This window comes from Phasianus colchicus, chromosome 7 (genome assembly GCF_987193195.1).
Source record: "Phasianus colchicus chromosome 7, bPhaCol1.hap1.1, whole genome shotgun sequence".
NCBI lineage: Eukaryota > Metazoa > Chordata > Aves > Galliformes > Phasianidae > Phasianus > Phasianus colchicus.
The window spans coordinates 17,302,105-17,324,159 of record NC_143442.1 but is presented as its reverse complement, the minus strand read 5'-3'; the positions used below and the strand labels follow the sequence as shown (position 1 = coordinate 17,324,159).

Below are 22,055 nucleotides of genomic sequence, written 5' to 3'. Positions count from 1 at the left end.
ATTTGCTGACTGTTAAAATTGTAGATCTGGAAATTGAAGGAATTTACCTCTTAGGTTGCTAAATAAACAGGATTTATTCTTTTGGGCTCCCTCCCCACCTCCAAATAGTCCTCCTTGTCTGATTTGCCATTCATTCAGAAAAGCCAAGCAGTGTTTCAATCATGCCAGTGCATGAGCTAATGCTGCAGTGAGGAAGCTAGTTCCTGGTATTTTTTGAGTGTTTTTTTAATTGCTTTTTTAATAATTTGGCCACTTTGTTCACTGTTTCAAATAAAATTCATATACTTTCTACATTCCATTTTTTTTAAGTCCATATTTGTAGGAGTTTGATGTGGTTGTATAGGATACACAGGATGTGCTATTTTCACAGGGAAAAATGTGTGAAATTGTTGTGATTGTCTGATAAAGAAGTGTTTAATGTACATGCATTCTTTATTTGTGTATTTTTAGAATAGGGCATTAGATAATCTAAATACTGATTGTGAATAGAAAAGTAATAAGTTGACTTTCAAAAATTCTATCATCAAAGGATACGACAGATTTCCATTCTGTATATTTGATATCAAAGCTGACCTCTAGTGGTGATAGAATTGAATAGTTGTAATGTTATTTTCTGTAGTCTATGTTTGATACTGTTACTGCTGCTTGAATCAAATGTGAATATTTTCCCGAAAAAGGCATTCATAATTATGAATTATTCACAGACATCTCTAGCAGTTTGAAATCACTGATATCAGTTTAAAGACTGCTACTTTATATAAGGAGCAACAGCAGCTATGTTTGATTAGAATGTCTGTTTCACAAGATAAATGCACAATATTTATTTAATCTGTAGTTTTGATTACATCTACATGCTGAATCAGAGCATATTTTAGGAGGGCTGTATTCAGGTGCTTAAGATCAGAAACTGCATGCTAGTCAAATATGTACAGCGTCCAAGCTCAAAAAACAAGCTTGATATTGGTGCTTAGGTTCTCTTCTTAAGGTTAGCATCTGTAGTTTAAGAGCCTACAAGCTGTTTTAAGCCTATGCTGAATGTGCACTGGATACTAGAAATCAGGTGTTTAATATGGAAAAAGGAAGACTTGAATATTTAAGTAATGAAGAAATAATAAATGAGTCCTCAAAGCAGAAACTAACAGCAACAGAACTTTTTTCATTAATTTGGTTTAAAAAATTTGTCAGCAGTGAAACTTAGCTGTAGTGGATTATGCTATGCTATCAAAATCACCCTTTTATCAGGTAGAGGGAGAGGCAAAGCTGCCAATGTTACCTTTGTAGAACTGATGTGATTGTCATACTGTTTTGTTGGGCGTTAGGGAGATGATAGCAGCTTAAGGCCTGTAAATAAAAATGAAGCAATCAAAGCTAGCAGCAGTGCATTTTTTAAAAGCAAGCGTTTCTGTACTCATGCTTTGCCCATGATTTTGTATTATGAAGGAAAGGCTGAACTTGTGAATTCCAGTTATATTTTTAGAAAATTGCAAGTTTGGGAAAGGATGTTTCCCTTCATTTTGATTCTTTATTCAGGAAACTTTTTCATGTATCAAATTGATTTTAACAAAGATTGCTTACATTTTTCTATAGTCCTTCTCTAAGGTCCAAAACTGTGCATGTATCTTAGAGATGTGGATGTGGAAGATAATGCATTCTTGTCTGGTTATCAACATCTCTGTATATTTTCTTTAAATTTATCATTACCTTAGGAACTAACACGCTTCCTTCAAGATGAGGAACAGTTGAAAAAGGTGTAAATGAAGACAAACTGCCTCACTTGATATGTGGTCTACAAATAAGTCTCTAGAAACAATGCATTACATATGTAAACTCAGAAGAATAAAATGCCTTCAAATACTCAGAGGAGGTGTTGGATTGAGAAGACCTCATCAAAAGCTTGTAACAGCATTTACCTTCTCGTTTACTGTTTCTTGATAAATGATGACTTTAATTTATTTACATAACTGGTTGCTGAAACAGGCTGACAATTTTAGCTGTAAGAATTAGTTTCTAGAATACTTTTCTCAAAACAAGAAGTGACAAAGGCATATCTTTGGTTTCAACTTACTGTTGATGAACACTGTGGCCTAATTCAGATAGGAATTCTATATTATAGCATGGTGTTTAAAATTTTTTTTAGTAATTGATGGTTTAAAAGAGCATAATATAACTAAAAATTTCTGTTTTAGACCCAAATCAGAAAATGCATGGATATTTGCAAAATCAAATGCAATACAGGCCATTGGGGTGATGTCTTTTGGTAAGTCATTTTTGTATTTTCAGTCTTCAGATCAACTTTAAGAAATGACTTGGGTATTTTTGAACCTAGAATTTGTGTGTGTTTTAAGTTTTGGAGTGTTTTTTTTTTATACTCATGGGGAAGAGGGGAAGAAACACTATGGCATTTTAGTGTAATGCAATCAGAGTCATCTCAAGATGACTATAAACCTTCGTCAAGTAAGTAGAAGTTCCATTCATTGTAGGTTTAATGTTTGTGCTCAGTAATGATATCAAACTGCTGTCTGCTCTCCTACCTTGGAGTATACACTTCATCAGTTTATTTTATATGTACATGTACATGAATTCATTTATTTCCTTTAAATATTATGTGTATTTCAGCATTCATCTGCCACCATAACAGCTTTTTAATATATGGCTCTCTGAAAGAACCCACATTAAACAACTGGTCTCGAATCACACATGTGTCTGTTTTACTTGCTGTTGTTATCAGTGTACTGTTTGCTGCATGTGGATACATGACTTTTACAGGATACACAGAAGGTAAACTGCTCAATTCCTCAATCTTCGTGCTTTCTTGCAGTCCTTACCCTTCAGGTCCTGTTGTTAACAGCTTTGTATGATTTTTGGCATACTGCACCCATTATGGCCTAAATAGTTAGGATAGCTATTTCTCATAGTTACCCATCAGCCAAGGCAGGATACAAACGCGTTGGATAGGTGTTAGTAGGTGTCAGATTCCAAGTGAAAGCCTCATTGGTGAAAATCCCCTTTGAGTGCTTCCACGTCCAAATGAGGACTAAACATTGCCTTGCCTTCTGCATCTCCTGTCAAAATCTTTCAGATGTTTTTCTCTAAAGCATACTTTATTCCTTCTTTAGTGCTATTGTGATCCTGAAAGTAGTAAATAGTAGAACAGTATAATAACCAGGTAGAAAGGATGTTATACATTGTTGTATTGTGGCAGTTTTTCTTAAGTCTTGTGGATTGTTATTCCAGATTCATTGTTATAACCACTAAGCAATTTGATGATTTGAATTCTTAATCAATGTTTTTGTTGTTAGATGTAAAAAGATGTACTGGTTAATAATCTATGTACTTATTCTGACCCTGAATGCCCATTATATTTGAAATTTTACACTGCAGCTTATCAGCTATGATTAGATACTATAAGGGAAATGCTGTTATGCAGTCTGGTCTTCTTTTATAATTGTTATTATTCTGTGACTTACATTTTTAAATGAAAGCTTTTAAATTAAAGCTTGTCATTTGCAAGCTTTTTCTGTTTCCTACCAAGGTAAGCACCAGCGTGTCAAACAGAACTGATACAAAGGGGAAGGTGACAGATGATATTCTGATATGCATATATTAAAATATTTCTGTAATGTATATGCTGCTCCAAGTTTTAAAAAAAAAAAAAAGAAAGAAACCTGCTAATAGGTTAAGATGAAGATTTTTCTTGATATAAGAGGAAAGGGGATTAGGAAGTCTCAATTACTCCAGTGATTCTATTAACCTATTCTTCAGTTTACAAATAAACAGATGAGGTGAGTTCAATCTAATTGATGTTTTGCTGTACTTCAGGAGATATATTTGAAAACTACTGTAGAGATGACAACCTTGCTACATTTGGAAGGTTTTGTTATGGAGTTACTGTAATTCTGACCTTCCCTCTTGAATGTTTTGTCACTAGAGAGGTAAGCATGTGTTACATTCTCTCTTTAACAATGCTGATATGTTACTAGTGTTCTCGCTTGTTGTTGCTGAAGTCAATAGTTGATGTGTAATAATTATCAACATCTTGTTCTGCTGCATGCTGTTCTGAATGTGATGGTACATGTACTGTTTAGATTCTGGCAATACAATGTTTATTATATTATCCAATATATTAATAATAGCTATAAGAGCTGTGTGGAATTCCAGGATTGGTATAAATGCTACTGTTGATATTATGTTGCCTAGCTAAAAATAGCATATTTATTATGCCTCCCAGTTCTGCTTGATTAAAGTATTTCTGTTGAGGAAATCCATTAGTTCAGTAAACAATAGAAACTGGGTTTATTCTGTAGCATCCAAATTGAGAGGAAAGTAAGTCTTGAAAATGTACTAAGTCAGTCTGGAGAGTGTTCTGTGATTTTTGTTAATATTTGTTATGAGTTACTTTTGGAACCAAATGATGATTTCTTGAAGCAACAAAGGTAAGGTTCAGTCAGTATATTCTCAGCCATTTTTTTTTGTTTCTGAACATTAGAAGATTTGTTAAAGCTATTTGTTGAAATAGAGAGCAAAATCAAGGTTTAAAGTTGTGGTTCTTTTTCAGGTGGTTGCCAATGTATTTTTCCATGGGAGCCTCTCAACCGTTTTCCATATTGTTGTAACAGTAATTATCATTGCTGTGGCGACTGGTGTATCATTAGTGTATGATTGCCTTGGAATAGTTTTAGAGCTGAATGTAAGTGAACCTGTATACTCTTCTATTTAATAAATCATTTTAAAAAACAGTAAAACAGAGTTGTGATATATCTGTAGCTCTAGTAAAAACCTTATGCGTTCAGATAGAAATGTTAAAACTGTTCATATAAATTTCAGAAGAAAAGAGAGTTATTTAAGGTAATTAAATTAGAGGGAATGTTTAGGAAGAAAACTTCAAATTCAATTCATAGCAACTTGGAATTTTTACCTGCTGGGTTTAGCAGGGAGCAAAACTGAATGATTTCATAACATGAGTGTCATAACCTGATTTTTATGGGAACTGCTTTGTTTAGTAAACTGTGTGTGGGGGGGTTATTCTTTATGCTACATGATGCATTCAAGTATGTTTACATCGTTCTAATCTACAGTGCAGTTTATCTGCTCACTGAGAGGTAGTGAGCGATTCTTTAGCAGCAATATTGTGGAGCGTGCTTGGACTAATCTTATATCACTGGTCTGAATATTCAGATAAACTATCCAATTGCCCTCTTTTTTAAATACTTACCTACACAGTTTCTTCTAAGCTAATCCTTTCCAATTTATAATTATCTGAAAAAAAGCAGTGGTCCTTATTTGTGACATGGTAATTTCTTTTCTTTTTTCTTCCTGTTTTTACATCACAAGTGAATGAAATTGATCTGTGTGTGCATATACACACCAAAAAAATTATCTGTGTTTGTGCAGCATACACGCCTATTTGGATCAAATATCTGAATCCTGGTAAAATGAACCTCATTACTTATGTGTGTGCATATCTTATTTCTATGTATGTGTATTAAGTTTTTATATATTTTAAGAATACATTTACATTAGAGAACAGTAAATGTGTTTTTTTAGCATGAATAAATATTTGATTCCTATTTGGAATTGAATTATTTTAAAGTAATTACTCAGAAGTAAATATTCCATTAATGCAGTACCCAAAGAGGCCTAAGCATTTACTGAACAGTCAAGCCAACAGTTCAGTTTCAAACAGAAGTTGTTAGCCAGGCTTTTGAGTGGGTTGCTCATATCTTGAGACAAGTTGACATTATAGGTACATATATTCCTGGGATGTAATTGTGCTTAAAGAATGTTTGGGGTCTTGTTTGCTGCTAGTAGAATGGACTAAGTTTAATACTAGTGAATGAACTAGGTTTTTGCATATGAAGGAGAACTGATGTTCTCAGCAGTCTTTTGTTCCTATAGTAGGACTGTTTTCTGGTTCTTCACTGGAGATGAACACTTCTGAATGCTTGCTTTTTCACTGTTTTCTGCTTTTAAAACAAAGCACAAACCTTCATTTTTGTCTGCTGTCAGTGCTCCAGGGAAAGCATTCAGTCATGAGGCAGTCGAGCGTCTACAGACTTAGCATCATATAATGCTGGTTCACCTTTCTTCACATGCTTATGAGTCTTTTTTTTTTAATGAAAAATATTTCTTGCAAGTATTGATCACTCTTAACAGGTTCTATCATAAGGATGTACATAAGAGTGTACAGTGAGGCAAAGGTATTCAATATGTTGGATTGCTACTTCACCATAATTCAGTTAAAACAAAAAAGTTTCTTAAAGTTTGTGACAGAAAATGTTCAAAATTTGTGCATAAAGATTTATTGGCTTGTTACTCAAATATTAATCAACAATGTCTATACTGTAGTATTTGATAATTTACTTTTAATCTATATTTATATGTGTAACAACTAAAGAGAAGCTGATTTTTTAGTAAGGGATGTTTACTCTGTAAAAGAGCTTAGCTTTCATAAAGAAGTTACTGTAAATCAAGTCATAAAAGTTTATCACAATTCTTTGACATGCTATGTGCTATTTCCATTTCTTTGAAGGCAGATTTAGACTCCTAAGTGGAATGATCTTAAATATTTCATGTCAGTTATCACACTGAAGAACTATTATGTTTGAAGCTTCTGAAGCTTAGAAACTTCTGCCAATCATATCTGACGATTTAATGGAAGTTTTTCAAACATAAAATACTCTGTATCACCAAAGCACAAATAGTCTTTTACAAGCTATCTTTGAGTTGGAAAAGGAAATTTTCTATTTAGCAATGCTGGTAAAGGCCTCTATTCTCCTGCTTTACTGCTGCATCAATCTTTAACAGCTATTTATAAATTCAGGTTCTTGTTCTTGTGGTTCTGAGTATACATGCTTATTAGAGTTTTCTTATTGTTTCCCATATGCAGGGAGTTCTGAGTGCTACCCCACTTGTTTTTATCATCCCGACAGCGTGTTATCTAAGGCTGTCTGAAGAGCGATGGAACCATTCAGATAACCTCATCTCCTGCCTGATTCTTGCTGTCGGTGTGCTAGTGATGACAGTTGGGTTTGTTTTGACTATCTTGCATCCCCAGGAATGTAGCCATGGAAAAGAAATGTTCTACTGCTTTGCTAATAATGTTTCTTCTCACAACAGTACACTTCCCCCATAGGTAATGCTCCGATCTCTGAACTAGATCAGGGGCGTCTTCCAGCAAGCCATATGTTCCAGTTTAAACATACCTGGAACAAAAATTTTGTTTTCATATGCACATAACTATATTTACCTACTTGATTTTTATACTTCCATCCTGTTTCAGATAAAACTTTTAACTTCTGAAACAGAAACTCTCAGAGGTGCTTTGCTGTGGACATCACTTGTATAACTGACAAACCTATCAAAAAGGCTGTGTTTTTTGTTAGTAAGTCACCAACACAGCTTAAAAGCTATGTGAAATGTATAGAAATGTAGACAGCTCCCATGTTTCATTGCTTTCATTATTTTTATTAATTTTTACCATAATTGTATATTCATTAATACACTATAGTATGGAGGTTTTTTGCCATCCTAAGAAAAAGTATATGTGGGTCTCTCTCCATGTATTCAACTTGTGCTATTAAAATGAAAAACACCTATTAATTCTGTCTTTTGTTTTACAGTAGGTGTTCTTTAGAGCTGAAAACATACCTTGTATTGGTGCTTCAGTCAAGGGTTGATTTTGTATTGAACTATAGCTGATAGAATCCAACTGTAATTCGTACAGTTCACGTTCTGATTAAAAGGTCTTGCATGAGCCAATCTACATAGGTGAATTTTAAAAGAGTCAGGTTAACATCCTTTGTGAAAAATTCTAAATTAGAGAAGAAAATGTGTGTAACAACCACATTTTGATTTTGTTTATGACTTATTTCTGAAACTGGTATGAATTGATACACACCCAGCATATAATTCATTTCAATATGTAGTAGTCTATCTCAGATTTGGTCATGGTTTGTTAAATTTTCTAGTTTTTTCTTGTTGTCCAAAATTCATTTATCATCAAAGATTTGTTAATGTTAGAGGTATAAATATACACACACACCTATAGAATGAGTAATTTATTACTGGTAAAAATCTGAAGGATTGTCCTTATCCTCTCTAAAATGCTGGACTTCCAAAAATGCTTTGTATCAAGTCAAGCTGTGTATTTTGCATTGGCAGCTTTTGATTTATCTAGATTACTGGGATTCCTTTTGCTAACCAGACTTCAACAACTGGTTGTGTAATGCTACTCAGTTTTTATACAGTTAAATGGTAATTCTGTCTGTCTGTCTGTCCTGCTTGACAAAGCTATTTCATTCAGATCTTTTTGCTAATTAAATCTTTAAGCAAAGGTCAAGCAATATGGTGATAATACTATACTAGCATGTTATGAAAGCACTGTTTTTTTTTAAAGTAAATATTTTAAATACTGTTGGTTTGTTGTTTACTTTTTTTTTTGTGGGGAGAGATGTTATTTAGGAGGTAGAGGATTTTTGGGAGGGTAGATTTGTTTTTTATTTTTTCCCTCTAAGTTGTAAAGCTGGCTGGGAGTAAACATTCTAAATTTCCCTACCTAGAATCAGCTTTGAGAGAGATACTTCAGCTGCCCAGGCACTTGTTACTATTGATAGAATATTTTTCTCCAGTTCAGGTGCAGCCAGTACAGCTCATTTGTCTTAGCTGAGTGGTCACTGAATATGTTCCCCTCCTGCTGCACTAAATGGAATTCAAAATTACTATTACTTCATCACAGCTGCTGAAGACTTCAGAATCAGAAGACTTGTGAGCTTTTGTGTTTTTCTGATTATTTTTACATTTCTTTTGCTTGAAGTATGTTATCTGTTTAAAGTATTAATTGTAATCCTTGCTTCTGAGAATCAGGCTCAAGGGAATTAATCAGTAGGATGCGTATTGCCTGTTCAATGTAAAGATTTCAATATCTTGATATTGAATCACGTTTACCTCTCTTTTATGAAGGGTGAAATCTTTCTGTGCCTTACTACTTTAGAAATGTAGATTTGATTCATATGCTTTTCAAATTACAAAGTACTAAAAGGTAAGGTAGAGGTCATCAGTTAAATGTGTTGCTGGTAAAGCTTCTTTTGCTCTTAAAAGATTGTTTTACTAGAACTAATTGCATCCATTTCACCATATAATTATCACTTTGCTGGGTTTTCATCTTGCTGGTTTTCAGTCATTAACTTGCAGGTGAAGGTGGGGTTCTCTTAGCTATTAGTGTACTGTAAAAAGGGAAGTCATTAATGGTAGTTGCCTGAAGTTAGTTAACTGCAGTTTGGCAAATGGCTTTTTAGAAGCTATGGTTCCCTCCTTTGCAGTATAACTTTTATTGAAACTGCAAATGATAACCTGCTGTATGCTTTTTGAATACAGAAAGAATCACCTTTTTATTGTCATAATAAAGCTTGTAATAACATAATGGTTTTTTAAAACAAATAAAACTCCCCAATATAAAATTGTAACTAGCTATCATTAAAAGCAATCTATAAAGCATGCAAGTCTGTGTATATTAAAAAAAAAATTAAAGCCCAAATTCCTAAGTATTACAGCATAGAAGTCCTGATGCAGCAGAAGATATTTAACCTAAAAAGAGGAAATATAGCACCAGGAAAGTATAACCACAATAAAGAATTAGTTGTGAATGTACTTAACTCTTTTTAAAAGCAAAAAGCAACCAAGCAACTAAGGCAAAAACAGCAATTTATAAGCTGCTAGCTCAGTGGAGCTCATTGAGAATGAATGGAAGATAATTACTGCCCATGTTGTCCTACTGGACAGACTTTTTCCACTGAGTAGGAAGGAGTGTTGGAAGCAAATCCAAACTCTGCAGTGAGACTTCATGGAGTCCAGGCTGAGGGAGAACAGCAGTGTTCCATAAGTACTCACTGGCAGGGTTTTCATGTCAAAAGCTGGTAGTATGACTCACTGTTTCTACTGAATTCCTTCTTTGCAGCTGAGAAGGCATTTCCTGACACCAAATGTAAAATTGGCAGTCCTGTAGGAGCTTAGCAGACAGTTATTTAATTTTCTAGAGCAGTATGCTTCTCAATTCATACATTTGTGAAGTATTTTTAGTTTGGTAGGTGGGCAAACTCTATATATCACCAGAATCTCCCTAGAGACTGAGTTTGTCAACCTCCTCAAGTTTTTCTGTGGAAAGGGCAAAATGGCATGGGTTTGCTAAATGGACATTATCCAATATGTTATTTGATGGAATTTTTATATCTGAACACATGTATTAACTGGATCTAGTAGGGAAAGGATTTAACTCTTCAGTATTTCTGAGAATAGCAAATGAAAATGTAGTATGAGAATTTAATAGGACTCTGGTATAAACACTTAACACTAGTAGTGAAAAAAGACGCAAAAATGATAGAATAAACAAATGTATTGTGTGTACAAAACATGAGACTGACAACGTTCCCATAGCAGGAAGGAGGGAAAAATCTCTTGTTGAGAAAAACAGTGCACAGAAGGTTTGTATTTTTATACTGTTGTTTTTTTTTTTACATGGAGTTCTAATTTTAAGAAGCAGTTCTTCAATTCTGTCCTGTTGCAATGTTTGTTTGGATTTTTTTAGAACAGAATTTAGGCTAGTGAAGGAAATAGTTTTCTGGTTCATCATTCAATGCTGTATTGTAATTATAATTTAAATTCAGCTAATGACCTTTGTGGGATAGCTCCTGACTTTGCTGCTATATGAAATGCTTTGGTCTCAATCTGTTTTGGTTGTAACAGAGGCTACTCCATGGACATCTGTGCTCAAGTTTGTTTATAAATACTAGGTTCTGGTATGCATCAAACACCCATACCATTATACTTCAGAGTAATTGCTCATTGTGAAACGGGACAAGAGACCCTACCTCATTCCTTTTGCATGTGCAAAATATGGAAAATTACACAGGAAACTTGTTCTTTTAAAGTAAGAACTGATATTGCTATCTGCTTTCTACAAATATCTGATATTGTTACTGTTTGAGAATACCCGTGATAAAGATGCAAGTCTGCTTGCTGTAAACATTCATGCTTTTGGAGTTGGTTTGAGATAGTTCTGACTACTTTGAAGTTCACTGCAAAAGCTGGTTAATATGTCAGGGAAAAGCAGATGGGACAAAAAAACTTGACTTTGTTGGCATCTCTCTCTTGTTGTTAAACCTCAACTGAACACAGACATTGATGTAAGCACTCAAAATGCAAGACTTCATTAATATGATTACAATTTCCTCTAATACACCAAATTCAATCTACAAGATTAAAGAGACTGTACGCTTATTAGAGAAGACTTAGCTAGAAATATTCCCTGAGTTTTGTTCCATGCTGTATTGTGTAATAAATTGTGTGTAGTGTGTTCCTACCTTATTTTATTAGGATGCATTTCTTCCTCACATACACATTTGCTTGTAAATTCTTGTTTCTTGAAAGGCTGAGACTTTGGGGCTTTCCAGGAGGCTTTATACCTTGGAACTAAAGCAGGATGCAACAAGTTAAACATCCTGAAACTTTAGTTAAGACATCAAAGAAGAGCCTCCTGGAACTGAGGAAGGAACTTCACTGAAAATTTGCAAATGCTCCCAATTGTGGTTAATGCTTCCAACATGAGAGCCAAAAAAAACTCAACATTGTTCTTGTTGTGCTATAGTTAGATGTAAGCTGGGAGCTCTTGAAACACCAGTACATAACACCAGTGTTATACCTATGTAAAGTATATTTAATTGGACTATATTTTAAATTGCTGAGATAAGAGTATAAGTAATTTTTGCTTATGATTAGCTTTAGGGAATTGTGTAGCAGCTTCTAGTCCTTTCCTGTAATAAGTATGTTTCATGATCATACCAATATAGAATTATGAAATCCCACATGTCAAGATACCAGTAGGAACTAGACAGAGTATCACATGACTGATGCAAGTCTATGAGGAATATTAGGATAACCTCAGAGCAGGAAGTTATTCGCATGAAAAGATGAAGAGAGAACTAGTTATAACCAGGTAAATAGGCAAACTGTGGTGTTGAAGGATTCCTGCCTGACTACAGTATTCTGAGCAGTAGACAAAGCAGTTTTAAAATGGGAATCAATCAATAACAGTTCAATAATTCAATACAAATTTAGATAACTGCTCAGTGTATTAACAGACTATCATCTTATGCCTATGGCTTGGAGACTGTAGCTGCAGTGTGGTGGTAAAACTAATTTTTATTTAAATTAATTGATATTTTTAAAGTATTTTAGTTTATTATATGTGTGGATGGCATTGAAGTTCTTTTGTTAGAAGAGTGGGAAGGAAGCGGTAGGTTCACTAGTCTCGTTGCAGGATGATTCAAACTTGTGTCTTTACCAGAAAATGAGTGCAGTTTCTTATTTTGCCAGATATTCTTGGAAGAGCAAAATGAAACATATTTATTTAGAGTTCTTGGGAGATGAAGAGAATAAGGCTACAGATTTTCTAATGCTGAGCCCCATCACTATCTAGGCTCCTAACATTGGACCCTGTTGTCATGTCCTGGAAGAAATGTTAGGCCTTCTGGAATGGAGTCAGGAGAAAGATAAGGAAAGCAGGTGGTACCACATCCTTCCACTGATAGGAGCATGGGGTGAGTAGGAAGTAATCTTAATTGATACATTTGAGGCTGAGGGTTCTGTAGATTTCTCTGAAACTTTTTCCAGTGGTATCTGAGAATCTGCAAGAAATATAAGATGGCAGTGATACCTCTTCTGTTCTTGCTGACAAGAGTTGTGGTAGGGATGACATATGGTACATTAAGACAAAAAAACTGTTCAAGTTGCTTTAATTTTCACTCTACTTTACAAACCTTTTCAACTTAAAAACTTTAACTTACAGTCTTACAAAGTATATTGGCACCATGAGCTATTTTAAACTTTGCAACACATCATTATATGAAATCCTCCATTACTAGATAAATTCTTGGAATTATTACATGAATTATTTTCTCTAATATGTTGGTAATGTATAGGTACTTTTAATAAATAATGTAACAAAGTAAATGGTAAGTTAATAGACATCAGGTATTTATCTAGCAGTTACTGGCAGTTGGGAAATCTGGTAGTTGTTTTAGAAGGAGACCAGCAGATGGTGCTCAAAAATTAATTGCAGCATAACTGAGTTGTGATTTTTAATTTATTTTCTGTTCTTTTTTGTTCTTTATAGAACTTAAATGGGAATGTGAATAAGGATGGCCAAACAGAGCATCCACCACTTCCCAAAAATAGTTTTCTGATTTCTTACTGTTTTTACTTTTAGCAATAATTACCGGATTTAATTAGTTAATCTCAGTTCATGTGTTACAAGTTTTGTCTTGAAACTCCACCATTTTATAATCAGGCTAAGATGATGTGCCTTGTTGATTGTAAAGTAATTGTAATGATATTTGAAGAGGTGATTGAAGCTGTAGACTTTAAATTTCAGGAAAATAACAAAAATCTCTGGATTGAAATTAAGCTGCGAAGATATCAGTAATCTTAAAAGTAATCTTTAGAAGCTTGTACACAATGCATTGACTATAAGACATTCTTCAAAACAGAAAATTCAGTGTTAATTTCTTATTCACAAACAAAGCAAACTTAACATGCTCTGCCATCCTGTTAACTCTGTCTAAGGCTGTGACAGCCTGTTGACATGCTGTATTCTAGATGCTGTGAATGATATGCCCAGGTACTTTGAAAGCTGTCAGCTTTACAGTCCCTGTCTTCTTGGATATTTCACTCACAGACACCTTGATAAATATTCACTTCAGTTTATGCAACAGAGTGTGAAAATTAACCTAGCTTGGGTGTTTTGGTAAACGCCAACCAAGCAGTATAGTCAGTTCCATAATTAAATGTATTGGCGTGTTAATGAAGTTGTTTCATAAATGTTTAATGTTGGCAGTAACTGCCTTTAGGTAGCTGTACTGGGAAGAAGAGAAATTTCAATTGGAATAAAAAATGTGACAAATGGTAAACTGGTGCTGTCATTTCTGTGAAGGATGACTTAACCTGGCCCTTGGTAGGATAGGGGTATGTGCAGCATTTAGATAGCCTATCAGTGGAGACGAATGCAGAACTCTCAATTTCTGAGCACACACAAAAGCATTCCTTAGAAACAAGAAATAGCAATTTAGAAACAGGAAACGCTTGCAAAATAGAACACTTACACAGAGTGCAAATATAACAAGTATCAGTCTTTGTTTTCTGCTGCTAAGCCTATTGTACATAGTTGGTCTGAAAGTAGTGCCTCCCATTTATTTCTATGGAAACTACAACAGATACAAAGAGCACAGTAATACTGCTTGATAGAGCAAATTCTCAGCTACAAAGCACTATTTTTCAACATAGTTACCACTGTTAGCTATATATTTTTGTCGCAATGTACAAGAGTCTCTATACCAGCAGAGGTGGCCTACTCTTTCACAGCTGCTCTGATGGCATCACTGCTAGGAATATGCTTCTCACATAGTCTATCTTTCATTGGCCCAAACAGATGGAAGTCAAAAGGAGACAAATCTGGACTACCCAGTGGATATGATGGGATAGTCCAGCAAAGATTGGCATTGTGCTTCATGGTCTTCAAACTGATAAGGGGCCTAGTGTTATTATTTAGCAGAAGAAAAGCTGTATTCTTCTTTGGCCTGACTCTGGAAATTTTAGCCTTCAGCTTAGTCAGCATTGTGATCTGGTGGTCCATGTTCCATGAAATCCAACAGGATCACCCCTTTCCTATCCTGGAAGATGCATATTGCTTTACCCATTGAGGGCCATGTCTTGAGTCTTTTTTTCTTCAATGAGGAATTCACATTTTTGCTGCTTTCTGGACTATTATTTTGGCTCTGGCTTATAGTGGTGACGCTGCATCTCATCCCCTGTAAATGATATGATCCAGGAAACTCTTACCTTCAGCCTCATTGGTTCCACAGGTGCTGGCAGACTTGCATGTGGTGTTCTTTCTGTTCTTGTGTAAGCATTTGTGGGACCCACGTGGTGCAAATTTTGCTGTATTCCTATGTTGCCACCATTATATATTAGCATTGAAGCTGATATTGAGCACCATACACAGTTCTTTGATTATAATCCACTGATTCATGTAGATTTGATCAAGATGCTCTTCAGTCTATGGTGTGACAAATGTGCATGGATGTCTAGAACATGGCTTATCTTTCACATTGTTGTCACCACTGCTGAAATGTACCACCTTCTCTCACTGTGCTCACATTCACTGTAGTGTTTCTGTAAATGTTTGGTAGGCATTAATAAATGTCAATAAGTGCCATTTATTTCCACATGAAGGAATTCATTGACACACCTTTACTTCATCCACACTTATATGTCAGATGCTATTTTGTTATGCTGCCTCTGTGCTGCTGTCTGTCATACAGCAACAAAAGGTAATGGAATATTGGTGGGAAGGTTCAACCTCTACTGCCATAGCACCATCTGTTTCTGATGCTGTAGGCCAACATAATTGTAGTGGAAATGCTAAGTCACAGCTTGAAATGTGATTGAGCATCTGGTGGGAAGGCCAACCTAGGGGAGCTCAGGTGCATGGAATCCCTCTGAGTGACCAGGAGGGGTGGAGCCAGGATAAACCCCTTCCCAGACCTCATTTAAGGGTTGGCAGTGCAGGTAAGGGCATCTTGCTGGAGATCCCTACCTACCTGAGGCCTTCCAAGGGTAAGCAGATTTTTTTTTCCTTTGTTTCTGTGTCCACAGCTGCTGTACCTGGGCATATACTCACTTGCTGTAGCCTGGGACTTTGCAACTCTGCTATCATTGCTGTATTCTATGCTGCATTACGGTATTACAATAATGAAATAGGAGGCATTACTTTTAGTTGTTCAATGCGAATGAGGGGAGAATACTGAAGATCTGTTTATCTCTGTTAAGTTGCATGTAGAAAGAATGGCATTAATGTAGGGCTTTAAAAAAAAAAACAACACATTTTCTGCTTATTGCAGCTCTTGTAATTTCTCTGTAGCCCTCAGAAGGTGGTGTATCTGCAGCATCCATGAGAAGAGTCTCCTTAGCTTTTGTGTTCTGCATCACTGAGGTTGCTGATTCCTAGACAGAAAGCATAAAGTAAAACCCAAAAAGTCAGAAGGATTGTGAGGCCTCGCTTTCATGGTCTGTATTCGTACTGAAAATCAAGCGAGCTTTTGCCCTTCTGCTTCACGGGAGGTTTCTGGCCTCCCTGAGCTTGCCTTAGGGCACCTGCATTATGCTTTCACAGGTGTATCCCCCCTAGTCAAACTCCCCACCTGATGCTGTCCTAATTAATTCCTAATCCATTAGGATTTAATACAAAACTGTGATTTTAAGGGACTATAAATATGGTCTAAGCTTTGATAGACTGAGAATGGTAGGCAGGTCGAAAGCCATATGGAGACTGACTGACTGATTTCCATTTGTGCTGTATGCATGAACAGAAAAAGAAAGGTATTTTTGAAACTGCCAGTGCCACAATAATCTGATTTGGAAGCTATGTATGCTGTGACATCTCTTTGAACTCAGAACTGATCAAAGTTTTCTTTTTCTTAGTTGTTATATTGCTGGCAGCTTTGGCTCCTAGATATAGAACATGTCTCTTTGCTTTCTCAAATATAGAAATGAAGCCATTTGTTCATGTTTTTAGTGAACAGGCAAGTGTTGTAATGGTATTTTGATTCTGCAGCCTGCGTACAGACCCTGAACTTCTACGGCAGTTAAGGGAAAATGGAAACAAGCCATCTCTCTATGCAGCCAGAGCTTGTGAATGCAGCAGTAGCTACATTCTGTACTGCGTATGAAGTTAGAACTGCAGCTCATGTGCCAGCTGAATTCAAGGCCATTTGTTGGAGTTCATCTACTCCAGTGCAGGATGTTCTGGGCATGTTTCTTTGGAAATAATAAGGATGTTGGTGACTGTTAATATTAAGCAAGGCTGTAGTTTTTTCTTTGTTATGTTGCTATGATTGCTTTTTACTGACTTTCAGTACTTTCGTTGCTTTGTTACTCCTGTTGCATATATTTACCACATTTCATTTAGTGTCTGTCAGCCCTCTTATTCCAGAAAATACTGTTTTAAAGTCTTGTTTCATGCTCTGAATGCAGAAGTCTTCAATTAGCTTTATTTGCATTCAGCTTTGGCTGTGGGATGAGATCATTCTTCCCTGAAACTGAGCGCATATCTTTATGTTTTTGTTGATCTCATCCCCAGTATGCTTGGCCAGATGGAAAACCAGAATAGATATGCTGTGAAGAAGCTCGTGGGGCTGAATGTCACAGAGTTCAGGCAGGCTGTAGTTGCTGACTGCTGTTTTTTTCTGTGGGCAGTAAGAGATCATTCTGTCAGACTCTGAAACTTCTGGCCATGTAGGGTAGACAGTCAGCAGGAGGCTCAGAACAGATCTCCTTAAGCCTGCATCTTAAAATTGGAGTAGGTCTGTGATAGGTTTTGAACTGTCAACAATATAGGCAGATTCCACTGCATCGCTTACGATTTTCAGATAATGTCATTGTGATCTTATAAGGACCAATATAGACTAATTTTTAGTACCTACTTAATGAATAGACAAACTCAAATCCTGGAATTATAGAGGTTTCTCATTCTACCTGTAGAGGGCATTGATATTATTCAGTACATCATTCCTCTCCTGCTGACAGTGAATTCAAGGCATTATTTATGGTTATTTCAGTTAAAGGTGAATGAATGAGCATTATGATTCTTCTTAATTTACTGAGCACACCTGGCTTCTGTAAAGATTCTGAAAACTTATAGCTGGGTATATAATGAAGTCAGAAAAATGTGCTTGTGAGAAGAGCTGTAAGAGATGGCCAGATATTTTTCTGATCAAAAAGCCATTTTGTGTACTGAACTTTTTATTTTAATTAGAAAGTTTATTTTTTTTGCATTGTAATATTTTTACAATATCGTTGCTTATGCGCAGTGTCAAGCTTTTGAACTCCTTTTCAATAAATAAAGCTATTTCACTGAGCTTGCATTGAGTGTGCAGAGAGCAACAGAAGTTGAAATAGGAAAATTTTGGAAAAGACTTCATGAATCAAGCTAGAGCATAGGAAGATGTTTATTTTATCAGAATCATGAAGCTTTGGAGAAAAGAGGTCATTATATCAAGATGATTAATCAAAATATTCTTCAAAGCATTTGTTTCGTTTTTAAATTAATTATTAAAGAGAATGTTGTTTCCTTGAAAGGAGAGCATGCGTCTTTGGGAGACTCGGGAAGGATCTCCCCATCCTGGAAGTGGAGAAGGCAAGGAATGTTGACTAGCTGGAAGAACAGGTCTGATAAATGGTAATCTTGGCCCATTGTATCACACAATGGCAACTGCTGAACAAACAGTGGCAGTGCAGTTTTAGTCTGCGGAGACAAACTGAATCACAGAACACTTGAGATCCTTTTTGCAAGATTGCTGTTGATCTTTAGCTGTCTGGGGTGGAGATCACTGTTAGAAAATTAGCAGTCAGGAATAGTTGAAATTGGAGCCTTAAGAAACAGAGAAGAGAATTTTTTGCTGCTTTTTGATCCTAATCAATCCACCCTTGGGCATTCACTCTTATAACAAGCCGGAAGATAGCATTCTGAGGAAGTCACCATTCATTAAGTCAAAGTAACTGTGATGTTTATCACTGAGAATCCAGAACACCAGGGTGAGAATAAGGTGCTTGTCAGGGAGGTCATCCATGGCAGCAGCTGCACCTGTATTGCAGACCATGCTATCACTAGGACTGCAAGTGGGGTTTTAGCTCTCTGAATAATTATTCTCCTAAAGGCTCAGTTTCCTTTCATGTAATAATCCAGCACGTATGCATGAAACTGAGAGTGACTGAATGCTAACTTCTAAGTGCCTGACAGCTCTCCCCCTTGGATGCATATATTTCCATAGTCTCTTTATACTGTCACAGGCTGCTTGACACACAGCTTTCTCCTCTGAACTCTCATCAGCTCTCTGGCAAAGCTTATTGATTATTCCTTAGTGGAATTGTGCATAATAAATATTTGAGTGCAGTCACTGCAGATGGTGTGCTAAGACTTGCTGCTCTCCATCGTATTTTATATACCGGGGCCTTTCTCCTTATTCACACTTCCAGTAAGAGTTTGAGCCTTAACAATTTGAATAGTGAATAGAGTTACAGTTACTGCCAGGTGCAGGGAATTCAGGGAAGTTTTTCTTGCTGGTTAACAGATGTCATTCTGTTGCATCCCCCTTCCTTACAGTGGGCTCTCCCACATTCCTGTAGTTAGACTTAAAATGTTGCATGCATGTATCTAAGCATGGGAACGCAAAAAATACAGGATTGAGAGATCAGATGTTGCTACAGTGATTAAGTTGCAGTAGTTACCTTACTTCTGTAGGCCTCTGGGTAGAGATAGGGAGGCTTGGAGGTGTTGGAACTTGTTGTTTTAGATTTGGCAGGGGATTCTAACCATCATATTATTCCTCTTTTTTTGTTTCATGTACTGCAGATTAAACACAAGAATTATTCATGCAGGGCCTGCTGTTGAGGTAGATCCTGAAGCAGACAAGAATGAAATTTCTACAAGTGGGAAAAGGCATTATGGCCCCCTTCCTTTAGTCCTAGTCGTTTTTTTTTTTTAAAAAAAAAAAAAAAAAAAGTTAAAATTTGAATAGGTCCCATATTGTTTATTATACTTACTATGTTACATTGTGGGCCAGACTTAACAGATGTTGAACTGGCACTTAAAAAAGGAATGCGATCACTGTTTGGAGGCTGTTTTTTGTTTTTTTGTTTCATGGGGCAAGGCAAAACCAACAATGATCTCTGGAATGTCTATTTGGTCTTGATGAGACTTCTTGCGTAAAAATGATAAGCTGTATGCAAAAATCTAAAATATACAATCAGTTCCTAAAGTTCTCCTGTAATTTCCAGAATGCCTTTTATTTGTACCTTGCTTTTACCAACTGCTAATTTTCTCCTTCTTAAAATTATTTATGTTAACTTGTAACTAAAGTAGGCTGTTTGCAAATGAAATGCTACAGTTCTAATCAGATTGCTGTCTCCTATGGTATTTTGCAGTGCACGATACACTCTGATATCTGGTGCAACCTAGAGAGAACTCTGAATGGCAGATTTGCTGGAAAAACACTGAGTAAATTGTTGTACAGAAGGATTTAAGAAATACTGCTTCATCTTCTGTAAATTATATAAAGTTCTACTGGAGAAATAGCACAAGTAAGAGTCAAGGAATCTCAAAAACAATACGTCACATTCACTTTTATTGTTTGTTTTGTACTCCACAGAGCATATAGGTTAGTCTCATTTGAAATTCGTAAGCATCATATAAGCTGAGTAGATATGTTATTCAGGTTAACTATCGGCCATTTAAATCTTTTAAATCATTTAAAATCTTTTAAATGATTTAAAACAAACTACTGTTTGTTTTTTGAGCCACAAATATAATTTTCATAATGAAGGACTGAAATGTGCTACTGAAAAACATGGACAAAAATAACTGCATTCTGTAATTTCAACCCATTAATAGTGAATTAATGGGTTTAGGTGATTAGAAATTTAATTTCTGCTATTTCAGTTCAAAAGATCTAATTCAGATTCATGACCTTTCAGGTTTACATCAGAATGGTAGCTGCCTGGTGGAGCTGCATCACTCTGCTTTTGTTATTTTCTGTGTGAAGAGAACAGACCAATTTCCTGATTCAGTCTTAGAGAATTAATCAAAGACGCCCCTTGAGGAGTACTAGTATTTACTTTAAGTTCTCAGACTCTTGACTAAGAATGAAATAGTTGCAAAATTCATACTGAACTTCATGCATTCTGCATATTTTTTATCAGTGATGTGTGATTTGAAAAAAGATAGCTTGAGAAAGTTTAAAAAAAAAAGTTTATTTGCTAGAAATTATGACACATAGCTGTACATCTAGCTTAATAGTCAAACAGATCTGGACAAAATCAAGTGACTTGGGATTTAAATCCTCACAATGTGCCTTTAGACCAGCACGACCTGCACAGGACCTTTATTTTTTCTTGTCACAAAATGTCCAGTACACTGAGACACAACTAGACATGTGGTCTAGCCTTGCTGGACTCTTCTACGCCTTGATTCTCTTTTTCTCATCTTAGTCTTTTGCTCTTATATTGAAAAATGTTTCTTTTTAATGCTGATAATCACAATCTACTTTTAAAAACAATTTCCTTTGCAGGAATCTATCTCCAGCTTTATCTCCCTGTACTTTTTCATTCACTTTAAATGTTTCAAAAATTTTCTGACCTTCCGCCAAGGATTTTCTGAAGTGCATCTTGAATTTCTTAAAACACGTTACGCTGCAAGGTTCTGTCTGCAAAGTCAAGAGTTAGTTCACTTGAAAAATGGTTGTGAGACTTAACCCAAATTGATACCGTGTTGACCAGAGTCTGCAGCTTCTCAAATGTATTTTCACAAGTAGCAAAATCAAAAATGTACAAAAGTTTAGGGTGACTCTTCCCCCCCCCCCCCCCCCCACTTGCTCCTGCATCATCTCAACTTTGGCCTAAATAGACTCTCATGCTTTTAATTAGAATATATATATATTTATCTCTGTGAATCTTAGCCTGGAATGAAGCCAGAGAACTTGGATCTGACTATAATGGGACGACTTGTAAGGTCCAGCCTGGTGAATAAGAATTTACTGGGCTGCTAGAAGAAATTAAAACATCTCCTGTCCCTACACCATCACTTTCACATGCACTGACTTTAGGGATATTAGTGAAGCCATTCTGCATGACCACTTTCCATAGTGCTTCTGAAGTCAACATTCAAGCAAGACATTCAGCAAAGCTATAATTTACCTTCTAGCACTGCCAAACTGTCTTTGCCAGCTCACTGGATGCCTAATGAATGAGAGGTGTGGTGCACTACAATGAAAAAAATGAGACTGATGGCAAAATCTTGAAGTAATAATTACACTAGGTTCAAAGAAACCACAGACGTCTATAATACACCTTCACTTTTATTAAAAATTAGGCATTTCTCTTTTAATGTCAGACATTCAAATGAACCTCAGAACTTAAGTCCTTAACTTTCTAGGTCAGACCAAAGGTCTTACCTA

At 35.8% G+C, this 22,055-nt stretch overlaps 1 protein-coding gene across 11 annotated transcripts in view; it reads left to right on the top strand.

Moving 5' to 3' along the window:
• SLC38A11 (solute carrier family 38 member 11) overlaps positions 1–21,448 on the top strand; it is a 34,897-nt gene extending 13,449 nt beyond the window's left edge. For 4 of the 11 annotated variants that reach the window (XR_016468227.1, XR_016468232.1, XR_016468228.1 and 1 more), the window contains 9 exons: positions 2,187–2,257; positions 2,617–2,778; positions 3,820–3,932; positions 4,556–4,687; positions 6,887–7,021; positions 8,628–8,763; positions 12,470–12,590; positions 20,029–20,184; positions 20,578–21,448. Coding sequence is in view for 5 of the 11 variants with exons in the window: in XM_031599538.2 (XP_031455398.1) it covers positions 2,187–2,257; positions 2,617–2,778; positions 3,820–3,932; positions 4,556–4,687; positions 6,887–7,021; positions 8,628–8,741 (727 nt within the window). In the remaining 6 variants the exon portion in view is untranslated. Of the gene's footprint in view, positions 1–2,186; positions 2,258–2,616; positions 2,779–3,819; positions 3,933–4,555; positions 4,688–6,886; positions 7,133–8,627; positions 10,467–12,469; positions 12,591–20,028; positions 20,185–20,577 lie in introns of those variants that run through there. The other 7 variants (XR_016468229.1, XR_016468230.1, XM_031599538.2 and 4 more) reach the window with 7 other exon arrangements.
• The last annotated feature ends 607 nt before the right edge of the window (positions 21,449–22,055 follow it).